Source organism: Notolepis coatsorum (genome assembly GCF_963971535.1).
Source record: "Notolepis coatsorum genome assembly, chromosome: 4".
Taxonomy (NCBI): Eukaryota; Metazoa; Chordata; class Actinopteri; order Aulopiformes; family Paralepididae; genus Notolepis; species Notolepis coatsorum.
The window spans coordinates 135,474,489-135,489,489 of NC_140168.1; the positions used below are offsets into that span (position 1 = coordinate 135,474,489).

General features: G+C 43.0%; 1 protein-coding gene across 1 annotated transcript in view; it reads left to right on the plus strand.

Moving 5' to 3' along the window:
• The window catches only part of mfsd8 (major facilitator superfamily domain containing 8), a 67,382-nt gene extending 54,717 nt beyond the window's left edge, over positions 1-12,665 (plus strand). The window contains exons 11-12 of the mRNA XM_084312236.1: positions 633-844; positions 12,414-12,665. Coding sequence (XP_084168362.1) covers positions 633-844; positions 12,414-12,620 — 419 coding nt within the window. The 3' untranslated portion in view covers positions 12,621-12,665. The remainder of the gene's footprint in view (positions 1-632; positions 845-12,413) is intronic.
• Positions 12,666-15,001: the final 2,336 nt, after the last annotated feature.

The following is a 15,001-nucleotide window of genomic DNA, read 5'->3' on the forward strand; positions in this document are numbered from 1 at the left end:
AATGAATGCTTTAACTTTGGAGATTAATTTAAATAATTTAAAGCATTAAAATAAATTAATCTAGATTAATCTATGGAGTGAAAAATCTTCAATCTTAGCGCCGCGGATATAAGAAAGAGGTCTAGCTGAGTCAATGTTGATGGTTTTGTTGAACATTTGTATTTTACAGGAGAGAAACTGTATTCAAAGAAAGCTATTAAAATAGTATTTGAATCTAAATATACTTTCTTTGTGTTGATTTTACATTAATTCCATGATTTTACTCAAGTAAATATCTGTTACAAGCTTCGGTCTTAAGCAGAAAAATGCTATTTTTAATCTAGATTAATTACAGAAAATTGTGAGATTAATTAGTTAATTTTTTTTTATCTATTGACAGCACGAGTAAAAAAATATTATTTAAAGTTTTTCATAAAAATTATTAATAATTTAACATCTATTTTTCTCATAGCTACGAGTAATCGATTCATCGATTACTCACGCCCATCCCTAGTGTGTAGTTGTGGTGTGTAGTTGCAGTGTGATGTGTAGTAGCATAATATTCAGGGACTGCATGTGGAGCGTAGTTGAGATCTGCGACGAACCACATCGGCGATGTTTTCCAACGTGTTTTTTTTTTTTTTAACGTGAAGACGTGAGGAACACCTCGGTGCTCCGCCAGACGCTCTCCAACAGCTCCACGGAGACAACGGGCTGCCCGGCCGAACAGACCTGGTGCCAGTACACCCCCGCCATCCACCTGGCCCAGTACATCACCTCCGACGTGCTCATCGGGATAGGCTACCCGGCCTGCAACGTCATGTCCTACACGCTGTACTCCAAGATCCTGGGATCCAAGCCGCAGGTTAGATACCCGTACACCGCTGTACTACTCCCAAGCAGGGATGGGGAAAAACTCTCAGAATTACTATTCCTATGCCATAAATATCATGATGTCATGTATGTTGTGTATGTCATAAATGTCACTATGAATTGAAAATGGGGGACCCTGATGTAAACGAGACAAAAGTCTTTCTCTGGTCTGCATCCCCTTAACAATTGTGTGTATTGAGCCGTACTGTATTGTACCCATTCTGCAATCTGTTAATAAAGTTTTCATTCATTCATTCATTCACTGGGAACTATTCGAATACTAATCGAACCCCCCCCCCCCAACCACACGTTAACATATAATTGATTTTAGTTCATGTTGAATGTGACATAATCAAACAAGCTAGCTAGATATATGTCACAGTAGGCTAACGTTATTTCCAGGAACAAAAGCATTAATTCCAGAAGTTACATAATTGTTGATGTTTGAAATGAGCTTCCGTGTTTTTTTTTGTTTTTACTTAATATTGAGTGTGAGATAATCCAACAAGTGAGCTAGTTGTCTGCAGTCATAGCTAACAGCTCACACCAACGGCCAAGCTAGGCCAAGCTAGCGTATTTACGGGAACAAAAGCATTCAGTTAATAGGGTCCCCTCCAGTGATGCCAGTAACGCGTTACTAAGTAACGCGTTATTGTAATCTGATTACTTTTCCCCGAAAATAGTAATCGAACGCGTTAATCTTTAAAAGCCAGTAATCTGATTGCAGTTACTTGTCCAAGTGGCTGTGCATTACTATTTCGTTACTATCTCATCATAAATTCATAATGCAGGCGGAATGCAGTATTTTATTTCGTTTTCGACAGTCAAAAATACATTTTGAGCTGTTTTTCTTTTGGGAGTGACGTGGTGTGGCAGTGAAAGGGTTAAATACAAGAATGTGTCCTGCGGCGTGACTGGTCCCTCTGTCTGTGAGTGACTCTGCTTTGGTACAATCACATTCCCCATCCACAGTCTGCGAATCAGAGGCAGAGTAGGGCGGGTCTTCACAGCACGTCATGTGACATATGCGCCAATCGTGTGACAGCAGGGCTCCGTCGTCGGAGAATTCCACCCCAAAACGCTTGGCAAAATTAAAAGTGAAACCGCAAGATGACTTTTGCGGTTTCTGTTCAGAATTCCACCCCAAAACGCTCGTCTAAACGTAGCCTCAGTCACTACTTCACGGCGGAGGAAACAAAATACTGTCTACCGCTAAAAACAGCACATCCAATTGCATTGAAAGCATCTGGAATCACAACACTAGCCGACGCTCTTATTTGCTCTTATTTGCCAGATTTACAGTTAATTTACATGTTAAAGAGAGACTGATTGTATGTTTATAGAGAGACATTTATAAAAACAATTTAATAGTTACAGTTGATATAATTGAATAGTTCAGCCTGCATTTGTTAGATGTGATACACTGGTTTTGTAAAACCACTGGCTGGCTGCTCTAATGCTGTGAGCATCATAGACTGTTGCTTTACCATACTTGATGGTACAGAAGCTGAAGCACTAGTTTAACAATTTACGTTATGTGCAGAGAAACAAGTTAAAAACAATTTATGCACTTTCAATAAAGCGTTTAAAAAAAAACTGTTGGGGGAACGACGACGACTTCGTAACCTAGTTACTTTCAAAGTAACTAAGTTACTCTGATAATCAAGTAATCAGTAAAGTAACTTAGATTACTTTTTAAAGGAGTAATCAGTAATCAGATTACTTTTACAAGTAATCTGTGGCATCACTGGTCCCCTCTCAATACACCGGTAAAAAGAAAAAGGGAAAATATATTTTTTGAGACTGACTGATCACTACTAACAAGTCTGGTCCATCCAGCCAGGCACGTGCACACATAGAGGCCAAGGGGTGCTTGAGCACCTGCCTTTTTGAGCCTCATAAAAAAAGTGCCATTTTTGGAGAGAAAAAAATAAAAATAATTATTTTTTTACCATTACGCATATAGACTGCAGAGAGAGATGCCCCATATTCCATTGCAGTTTCCACGGCCTCCTCAGCGTGCCTCTCCGCGGACCTATATATTTTATGCATAGCGTGGGTGGTGATGATGATGATGATGATAGAAACCGCTGTGGCGCATACAGTTGAATGCTGGTATTACACTCATTGAGGGACACGAAGAAGTCAAGTCCGATGGGATTTGGGAATCTCAAATACAAATCGGGATTGGAATAAAAAATGCATTTATATTAAACAATACAGAATATACAGCACTTCTTGGGGTCTGTAGGGTAAGCACTTATTCCCTCCCCCCTGAACATGTATGGGCCTTTTAAGTCAGTGATAAAAGTGTCTTTCAAGGGTAAGTGAGCTCCTGCACTGATTATTATAGTTCAATATTCAATATTTTATCACCAAAACCCAAAAAGCATAAAAAGGGGGCCCCCCGCCCGAAAAGGGCCCTTAAAAATCGCGCTCGCGCGCTTGGTTAATAGATACACACAAGTGTAGTGCCCTTTTCAGCCTTTGAGCACCTGCCCCTCTAAAGTCCTGTGCACGTCCCTGCATCCAGCCAACACCAGATCATATCATATCCAGAAGTCATTGAACTCCATTGTTGTCCAAAAAACGTTAAAACAAGTCACAGAGGGACTTCCGGTATGAGAGCGGAAGGGTAGCACGCATGCGGTGAGGCTCCTGATCAAAAGAGTGAAAAACGGAGAAATAAAGACCCGAAAAGTGATTAAAAATGAAGATGCAAACGAGAAGGAAGGAGGAGAAAACAATTATGAAGGAAAGAGAAATGGAGGACTCACAGGAAGAGGAGAGTTCGATGGAGCAGAACCCCCCAGGCGAGACCGAGAAGGGGCAGGCGGAGGAAGGGGGAGTTTCGGCTGAGACGGACAAGGGAATGCCAGGATGAGCCGTGCTCATGCAGGCCGGGATATTGGCGACCATAAAATTGAACTCGGACACGATGCAGGCGACCATAAAACTGAACTCGGACACGATAAGAAATGATATTGGGAAGTTACGGGAGGAATTGAGGAAGGAACAGGAGGACTTCATAGGTGAAATGAATACAGAACTCAAAAGGGTGGATGAGAAGATGGCGGAACAGGACAGAAACGTAACAGAGGTACAGACTAGAACGGCGCAAACGGAGGAATGGAACACAGAGATACACGAGGTGTTAACGTGTGCGATTCAAAAACAAGAACAGATGGAGACAAAGATATCGGACATGGAGGGGAGGTCACGGAGAAATAACATCAGAATATGGGGATTGAAAGAAGGAGTCGAAGGGGAATCGGTGACCCAATATGTGGAAAAGCTTATCAAGGAACAACTGGAGGAGACGGGACTGGAAAAAATGGAGATACAGAGGGCCCACAGGGCGTTGGCTCCGAGACCGAAACCGGACAGACCTCCAAGGGCGGTGATTATTAACTTTCTGAGATTTGAGATTAAGGAATTGATACTCAGAACCGCATGGACCAAGAAGATAGAAATCGAGGGGAAAAGACTGTAGTTTGATCACGATTACTCGACAGCGGTAGCAATAACACGCAGGTCCTACGCGGGACTGAAGAGAATTCTGAAAGAAAACGGAATGAAATTCCAATCACCCATGACCTCGCTAAGGATTCACTGGAAGGAAGGGACGGTGACGTATGCGGCGCGGAGGAGATGAGGCGACGGGGGATGCAGATGGCGGAAGACGGAGAAGGAAGGGGACAGGAGGGCCAGACGCTGAGCCTGCAGCAGAGATTGGAGAAAGCACGCAGATGGACCAGAGTAGGAGATCGAAACCCGGGAGAGGAGGGAGGAGAGAGGAGAAGGCCGAGGTGAGACGTGACAGACCGAAGGCGGAGACGGACGAGGAGGCCAGAGACAGAGAAGGAGGGGAGAGGAGGCGGGAGGAGACGAACGGATGAGTACACGCACAAGAGATTGAAAAAACTATCCAAATAGAGACAAAATATAGAAACTGAAATAACATATACATAAACACACATTCCCAGGTAGAGGCAGGATATAGGAACGAACATAACGTATACATGGACACATAATACACATGCTGATGGAGGAAATAAATGGAAATATAATTAGGTATGATAGACGGAACGCAGAACATATTGAAACAAATACATAGACACACGCTGCGAGTAACACAGTTGGAAGGGATTAAGGGGATAAATGGACATCACATAGAAAATAGAGGGGAGGAAAAGAAAGTAAGAAGGGGTACACAGAAGACACCACACACAGGTTTGGGAGGAAGGAGGGACATTGGAACATATGAGCCACATTGAGAGGGACCTAGGAAATGGGGGTCTTTGATCAGAATGAAGGACGGAGCGCTTTTGACCAGGAGCTCGACAGCAATAAAAACAGTAAGAAGGCTGGACAAATATGACGAGCGGTTGGGGGTAAAGGTTTCAAACCCCCAAGCCGTCAGGAGGAGGCCTCTCACTAGGAGAGCAATTACTCCTCACCCACCAGCAGGGGACAGGGGGGGACACAGGGACCCCCCGAACGCCTTGGGAGCACTTTATGTAAAGTTTATGTTTTTTATTTATGTTAATCATTATATGTATTCGGTGAAGAGAGCGGATGCTACAACCGGAGGGGGGAATTAATGTGACATGGGAGGGACTGACAGACGAAAGAAGAAGAAAGATGACAATGGTTAAAGGTATAAAAATGATGTTGTTAAACGTTAATGGAATGAATAATGCGATAAAGAGGGGCAAAGTGATGTTGAAATGTAAAAAAAGTGAGATGGAAGTGATTTTTCTGCAGGAGACACATTTGGTAGCACAGGATCATGAGAAACTGAAGAGATTTGGATATGAAAATGCATACTATAGTTCCTTTAAACGGAACCTGAGGAGAGGAGTAATCACGTTAATCAAAAACACAGTCAAATTTGAATTGATCAAGGAAGTAAGAGACAAGGAGGGAAGGTTTGTTCTGGTGAAGGGAAAAATGGAGGGTCAAATGATTACGTTAGTGAATGTTTATGCACCCCCAGAGAGTGAGAGGGATTTATGAGACCATTTTTGATATGATAGTGATGGAACTAGAAGGGATATTGATATGCGCGGGTGATTTTAATGTAGTACTGAATCACGACCTAGACACCACGAGTACTAGAAAAGGACGGGCACCAATCAGTAGATATATGAATATTCAGATGACGGAAATGGCAATTACAGATGTTTGGAGGGGGATGCACGCCATGGACAGGGAATACACACATTACTCACACCCGCACGTGACATATGCGAGAATAGACTACTTTTTGATGACGACGGGGGACAGTTACAGGGTACGGGAGAGCAGAATAGGAGTAGCGGACATATCGGATCACAGTGCCATATATCTGACAGTAGATCTAGAAGGGAGACGGAGGAACACGATCTGGAGACTAAATGTAGGAATATTAAATAACAAGGGGGTGGTGAGTCAGATCAAGGAGGAGATAGCCAGGTATAAGGAAGAAAATGACAACGGGGCGGTAGATCCGAACATTCTATGGGACACACTGAAGGTGGTGATAAGGGGGAAATTGATGGAGAAGACAGCAATGCTGAAGAAGGCCAGAACGGAGACATATCACAATCTGATAGGGAAGCTGAAGAAGCTAGAAGGGAGACACCAGATATCAAAAGAACAGGAAACGCTCGGAGAAATCAAAGAAGTAAAGGCCAGGATAAATAGGGAATTATTGACGGAAATAGAAAAGAAAGCGAGGTTCATGAAACAAACGTACTATGAAGGGGGACCAAAAGCGACCAGACTGTTGGCTAGGAGAATTAGGACGCAACAGAAGTTGAACACGATACACACAATAAGGGATACAAAGACTAATGAAATATTGAGAGACCCAGCTGAAATAGAGAGGACATTTAGAGAATACTATGAGAAACTATACACACAGCCAAAAGCAGCGGGAGAAGAGGAAATAGAAGCATATCTGGAGAAGCTAGAGTTACCATCGATAGGGAAAGAACAGAATGAAGAATTAAATAAAATAATTACGGAACGAGAACTGGAAGAGGCAATTAGTAGAGCTAAAAACAACAAATCTCCGGGGAGCGACGGATTCCCATCGGAATTCTACAAGACATTTAGAACGGAATTAGCACCCATGTTAGGGGCGGCGTTCAGACACACGATGGAAGAGGGCAAAATGCCCCCCTCGTGGAAGGAAGCCATAATCACCACGATACCGAAGGAAGGGAAGGATAGAGAATTATGTAGTAGTTTCAGACCTGTGTCCATACTCAACGTGGATTACAAGATGTATACATCGATAATATCAAAGAGATTTGAGACGTTTATGCCAGACATTATAGATGAAGATCAAACTGGATTTATTAAAGGGAGACAGACACAGGACAACGTGAGAAAGACATTACACATAGTAGAGGAGATACAAAAACAAGGTGGTAGCGCGGTACTGATTAGCCTAGATGCAGAAAAAGCATTCAACAGTGTGAGCTGGACATTTTTATATAAAACATTGATGAGCTTCGGACTGAACGGGAGGGCGATGAAGATGATCAAGGCGCTATATCAAGAACCGACAGCGAGGGTTAAGGTGAATGGCAGCCTGACGGATAGAATCAGATTAGAGAGGGCTACCAGACAGGGATGTTGTCTCTCACCAACGCTCTTTGCCGTTTTCATAGAACCACTGGCACAACTGATCAGACAGACCGAGGACATTAAGGGAGTAAGGATAAAGGGAACGGAATATAAACTAGGCCTATTTGCGGACGAAGTGATAGTATACATGAGGCAACCAGACAAGAGCTTCCCGGCACTGATGGATCTACTGAAGGAATATGGCCACTACTCAGGATACAAACTAAACGTGACAAAGACACAGACCTTAGCATGGAACTATACCCCAATGACGGAAATTAGGGAACAGTACGGGATAAGATGGGACATGGACAAGATTAAATACTTAGGGGTGAACATCATGAGAGGGGTGGGGAAACTGTTTGAGGCGAACTATACACAGATAAATCAGAACATCAAGAGAGACTTGGAGAGATGGACAGTAATGCCCTTGGACTTCAATTCAAGAATAGAGGTCATTAAAATGAACATACTAGCAAGGTTACTGTACCTGTTCCAATCACTACCGATACAAATACCACAGAATCAATTCAGGGAGTGGGACAGACTGATATCGAGGTTCATATGGGCGGGGAGAAGACCACGGGTCAGATATAAAACACTACAACTACTGTAACTGAGGGGTACAATTCCCTGACTGTATTAATCAAGTATGGTATCTTTGACCACTACCGTCTTATGTACATTACTGGCCATACCGTACACAAGTATATGATGAGAACTCCTCCACAATGATACGGTTTCCACACAAATACTCGTTTAGAATATTTATTACATCAAAGGTATTATTACATAATATACTTTACTTTAATTGCGCTTATAAGGCAAAGGAATTATGCATAGGCAAATCAACACTGAATGTCCAATCTCTGGTTACGCAGGAAGCAAGTATACAACCTGGCTCTTAGGGAATTACATCTATGGTACACTTAATGATATAGCGGGATATTCTGGAAGGGGTCCTCCTGGTTGTAAGCCGGTAGGGGGGGTAGGAGAGCCGTCGGTAGTAGACTGTCTGGTCAACGATATCTATGGAGACTTCAAGTACAGAAGACAGCGCAATAGACTCTTGATCCGCAGATGAATACACCTTGGTTCTCTGGTAGGCTGTAGCTCCACAATGAAGAAGAAGCTAGGCGACCTCAGTCTCTCTGAGCGCCGACTCAACTTGACTCCTCTCGGGGGTAAATCCAACACTCACAGGCGTCGGCGATTATCCGCTCCACAAATCACAGTACCAAAGCAAATATATATTCCAGCCGCATAGGGCTCAGCAGTCGTCGGGTAGGTAATCCAGTGTACATGTCCCTCGGTCCTCGCCTAGATCTCCTCGGATGAAAGCGCCATGTGGTCGGCCCAACCTGGATAAGACTCTAGATAACACGAGGAAGCGTTGGAGATGCTGGTCACTTTAGAACTCTAACCGCACGATGCACCATACACGATAGACTATTATTACTTAATAGAAATACGTCGCACTCGACGGTACAGTGCCAAACTCTGACAATTCAGTTATTAATTCGCACGAGGTCTCAATGCTATTCTAAGGCCAAACAGGCCATACTTCACCGCACGTCGTATCGTGGGTGAGGCTTCACGTTTTGTTACTAAGTTGGGAAGAAGGGTAAGGGACTTCTACATTTACTTGCGCCATATTTATATGCACGGTGAACAAATAGTGCCACTCTCATTTCGGTAGCCGTATCCCTGAGCGGAGCCGGGGCTAGTACGGACATGTCTCGTCGGTACCTTTGAACTTGACGCCAGGGGCTGGTCCCCTGGCGCCTGGTCCTTTGTCCAATAAGAGAATGAACTATTATGGGCTATAGTAGGCTAAAGGGATATTCCGTGTATATGTACAAAGAATATACAAGGGATATCAAACGATATACAAATATTATGCAATATATATCAATCAATAAATACATATATTCGGTTTAATCTGACCCTTTGTAACAACTACCAAAGGAAGAGGGAGGGATGGCAGTACCCAGCCTACAAGATTATTATTATGCAGCGCAACTGAGAGCAGTGACGTGCTGGTGTAACGACAAATATGAGGCAAGATGGAAAGACATTGAAAAAGAAGGGGAGGGATACAAGGTACAAGCTCTGGTGGGAGATAGGGAACTGTTCAAAGAAAAAGAGGGACTGTTAGATCCTATCACCAAATGCACCTTGACCATATGGAACAGAGTAGTAAAAACACACAAATTAGAGAAGCAGTCAGGGGTTCTGAGATGGATAGCACATGACAAGAGATTCAAACCAGGGAGGCTGGACCATGGATTCAGGAGGTGGGAGAGGGGGGGGGCAACAGCGATATGCAAAATGATAGAGAAGGGGGAAATGCAAACACTACAAAAATTAAAGGAGAACTTTGGACTAGAAAACAGGGACCACTTCAGATATCTACAGATTAGAGATTACTATAATAAAGAAATAAGAGGGGACAAGGAAGAAGAACAGAATGGAATAATTAGGATGATAGTAAGGGCATACGAAGGAGGGAAAGGAAGGGTAATATCAGCACTGTACCGGGCTATAATGACCAGCAAGGGACACACGACCGATTATATAAGGGAGAAATGGGAGAGAGAACTAGAGATAGGAATAACAGGGAAGGAATGGGGGAACATATGCGAGGTGCAACATTCAACAACAGGATCGAGGATATGGAAAGAGTTTGGATGGAAAAACATAATCAGATTCTTTATAACCCCAGAGCTGAAGGGAAAATATGCACCAACACAAAGAGCATGCTGGAGGATGTGTGGGAAGGAGGGGGCAAATCACACACACATATTCTGGGGATGTCAGAAGCTGAAGGGGTATTGTGAGGAGATAGGGGAGGCAATTATCAGAATATTAGGATATGGGTTACCACAAACAGGACTGGTGCTTTACTTAGGAGACCTGACACATGAGGGAATACAAGGGGGGGACAAATATTTAATAAAGATAATGTTGATAGCGGCCAGAAAAGCAATAACAAGACTGTGGTACAAAGAAGACCCACCGACAATAGCACAATGGGTAGGAATAGTGGAGGAGATACAGGATATGGAGAGGATAACACACATGCTGAGGTTACAGGAAGAGAAATTTGGGGAAAGTGGGAGGATTACAAGGGGAACGAAAACGACATCACAGAGGAAGAACCAAATGCATCACAAGAGGGCGAAGGGTAAAGGAGGAAAGAGGTTCAAGGAGGGTCTCTGAACCCATGTCACACACTTTTGACTTAGTTAGCATTTTCTGATTTTATTTTTAATTTTTTTTGGGTATTACAATTGTATTATATTTTTTGTACTATTATTTATGTCTGTTTAACAATGTTGTAATATGGGTTCCATTTTTGTGTAAGTGTTGTTTGTCTATAAATGTTAATAAAAATTTAAGTTTAAAAAAAAAAAAAAAATCACAGAGAGGGCGGCCGGGTAGCGCAGCAGACTAAGCATCTGTCTACCACCACAGACAGTGGGATCTAATCCAGCTGTGGTGCCTCCGGCTTGGCCGACCGTCCACACTGACACAATTGGCAGTGTTAGCGGGTGGGAAAGTCGGCGAGGGTGGGTCCTGGTCGTTGTAAAACAGCGACTCCTACAGTTCGGTCGGGGCGCCTGCACAGCAAGGTCGGGTCCTGGGAGAGGTAGTGTGACCTTCCACACGTTACACTCCCCCAGTGAGAGTCCGCGCTGCCAGGTGAAAAGAAGTGGTGGGCTGGCTACACATGTGTCGGAGGAAGCATGTGATAGTCTCCGCCCTCCCAGACCGACGGTAGGGGGCAGAGCACGCAACGACCAGGTAGGGGATTGGGAATTGGCATAACGACTAACATTGGGATGGGGGAAAGATGGAAAAAGAAAGGGGGAAAAAGAGAAAGTAAAAATTATTTAAGTCACAGAGGCTTACTGTTTGTCTTGGCCAGTATATATAAGCCAACGTTGCGATAAACCGTCAGACGTCATACTTTTTCTCAGAACTACTTTATGAAGTGACAGCAATCATCTTGGAAGTAGTTCCAGTTCAGGGCAGACTAGAGGCGATCGCTGTCAAATTGGTACATCATTTTGTTTGTTATTTGGATGACAATAACGTGATGCTTGCAGTGCTGTCCTGAACCTATACATGGTCTTTAACCCTTTCACTGCCACACGACAGCCGGTTAACCCTTTCACTGTGACAATACAGAAGGTTAGCCCTTTACTATCACACAACCGCGGATGCGGAGCTAATGATGCTAATGATGGAGCATCGGCGTCGGTTGTGTGATAGTAAAGGGTTAACCTTCTGTCGTGTGGCAGTGAAAGGGTTAACAGTACTACTCTCTCTGCAGGGGGGGGGGGTCCTTTCTGATTTTATTGATTGTCAATATACGGCATTCGTTATTACAACAAAATACGCTGGTCAGGGCGATGGCTATGAAAACAAGGCACAATCAAGCTGAAATTGACGTTAAATTGCTCTTACCTGTAGCCGGTGGGATTCCAAAAAGAATATTCCAATTATTTGATTGCCATCTGGTAGATCATATGTCCATTTGGCCCGCGACATAACCCACCACAGCATAATGAATCGGGGGTCCCGAAAACGATTCAATGCGATCGGGTGAAGCCCTAGGTTCAGGTTAGTAGAAAAGAGCGCCCGGAGGCATTTCATCGACGCACAGCCCAATACACAAGGTTTCAAATGGTGGTCGATACCGCCGCCTGGTAGTATGCGGCCGGTATTGCACTTTAGCGATCTCATACTCCCCATGATATAGCCCCATGATAACACCAGGCTCCCTGGATGGATAATGAATGGAAATATCGAGTAAAGGAAATAACGATCAAATAACGAGTATACTCGGTGTTGGCGTTCAACGATTGGCGGCCAATAACGAGTTTAATCGTTGTTGGCAGTGAATGAGTTAACAGTACTTCTCTCTCTCTCCGCAGGGCGTGTACATGGGCTGGCTGACTGCCTCGGGCAGCGGCGCGCGGACGCTCGGCCCGGTGTTCGTGTCGCAGGTCTACACCAGCCTGGGGCCGCGCTGGGCCTTCAGCCTGATCTGTGGCCTGGTCCTGGGGGCCGGCGTCCTCCTGGCCTCCCTGTACTCCAGACTCATCGCCTTCTCCGTTCGCCACGGGAGGATCGTGGAATGAAAATCGCCGGTTCCCTCCAAGAGAAGATGCTGGGGGGGGGGGGGGGGGGGGGGGGCATTTTAGTACTCGTAACCAAAAATGGTGGCTGCTTTTTTTTGTTGTTGTTGTTGTTGTTGTTGTTGTTGCTGCTGTTACATCAGGGTAGGGCTGCTCGATTTATGGCAAAAAATCATAATCGTGATTATTTTTTATTTGATATTGAAATCATGATTTATTAAACACGATTACTCATTGATCTGAGAACATCATATGATGATGAATTTGTTTCATGTTTCTTCTCAAGAGAAGACTTTCTGTCATCTTCTACAAGTGACCAAAGACGATTCAAAGTAACTGGAGAAATGCTCCGTGCCCCCCCCCCCCCCCCCCCCTCCCTCTCAACACAAACTATGAAACTACTCGAGTGGGGGAGGGGCGGAGCACACTGCTGTGAAGGAAGGGTGCGCTGCATTTACAACACAAGACAAGAACGAGAGCAATACGGCATTGCGGCACAATAATCATTTTATCTTGATTATCTTGTTTTCATGATCGTGGGTCAGGCCAACATTTTAATCAAAACTGGATTAATCGCCCAGCCCTACTTCAGGGTGTGGTAACTGTTATTAAAATGCCGGGTTGATTAGTTTGGTTAATTATAATTTTTTTTGCTGAGCAAAGATGTCCACTTCTCTAGTTGTGAGTGAATACCAGCACTACAGCTGCTGCTGAATTCATTATAGAAGGACTTCTGTCAAGGACTTCTGTCAAGGACCAATGAAATCAAGTAGGAGGAACTCATCATCAGTTGTTATATAATAACAACTTTCAGCACATTCTTTATGCAGCTGGGTCGCTGTTTTTAAACATAAAAGTAATTCCTCCAAGTTCAATGAACATGCAGTATTTAACTTTTTTTTCTTTTAAATGTCATACGCTTGGTAATGTTCTCAGAACATCTTCACCATTCAATTGTAACTCCCATGTGTGCATAACAACAGTGTTTATACTGTGGTAACTACAGGGATCTAAATAAATGTTCTGGTTTAAAGAATATTTCACGTGTTCATATACTGAAGATATTTTGATTACTGATGTGTGGTGGCTGGTGATACCGTCTGGGCTATAGGGTTTGGGGTTAGGGTCTCAATGAGAGTGCATTGATAGAGACGATAACTGTTTTAAGTTGTCTATTGAAAATTGTAGGTAATTTATTCTGTGAAGAAATTTTGAATTGATGTTGAAAAGTATGGGGGTTTCAGATGGACGATGCAAATGTGAACAATATAATCATCCGCCACGTCGGGACCCTTTAGCTCAACTGGTTGACGCAGCTGATAATTCTATCGTTTACACAATATAATAGTTTGTCTTTTCCATATCGATTGGTAATATTTACAGCCCATTTTAGTTGAAGCTTCACTGATGCTTGTGAAGATATCGTGTCTGGTCTTCACTCATAATGATGACGTTTTACTAATATATGACATTACTCCTCATCCTTATTAATGAATAACATTGTTTCTGCGTCAAAAATAATAAATGTGAAATGAATTGTAAAATCTTGTTTTTGTCTGTCTTGCTGCCATGATGTAGTAGGCTGACAAAGAAAACTCTGAAAGATGTTTGAAATATAGGCCAGTAATATGGTGAAGGAACGTCTATAGCCTCCACCATCTCAGCCTGTTATATAGGCCTATGACAGTCAGTAATATCATACATTTTAGATTAGATTCAAATGTATTGTCATAATACAGCAAAAGAGTGCAAATGTAACAGTAAAGTGCAATAGTAATATACAATGTACAGGTGATTAAACTGGGTATAAAATATATAAATTAGTACTACAGAGTAATAGTGCTAATCAGATGTATGTACAGAGTTGTAGTATTAATATGTACAGTGATACAGGTATAAAGACACTATGGTAGTAAGTCATACTGGCCAACAGCGTAACTAGTAAGAGTAGGTAAGGGATATGTACAGATCAGATATAGTAACTAGTAAGGGATATGTACAGATATAGATATAGTAACTAATAAGGGATATGTACAGATATAGATATAGTAACTAGTAAGAGTAGGTAAGGGATATGTACAGATATAGTAACTAGTAAGAGTAGGTAGGGATATGTATAGATATAGTAACTAGTAAGAGTAGGTATGGGATATATACAGATATAGTAACTAGTAAGAGTAGGTAAGGGATATGTACAGATATAGATATAGTAACTAAGTGTTGAACGTCCCGTGATTAAGACGGGGAGGACGCAACCCTCTTTGCGCCACCCCTGTGCCTCAAATAGATTCGCTCTATCTTTAATCTTTCAAAATGTTCAGTTGCTATCGCTATCAGCTCTATCTTTAATTTTTCAAAATGTTCAGTTGCTATTGCATGCACTC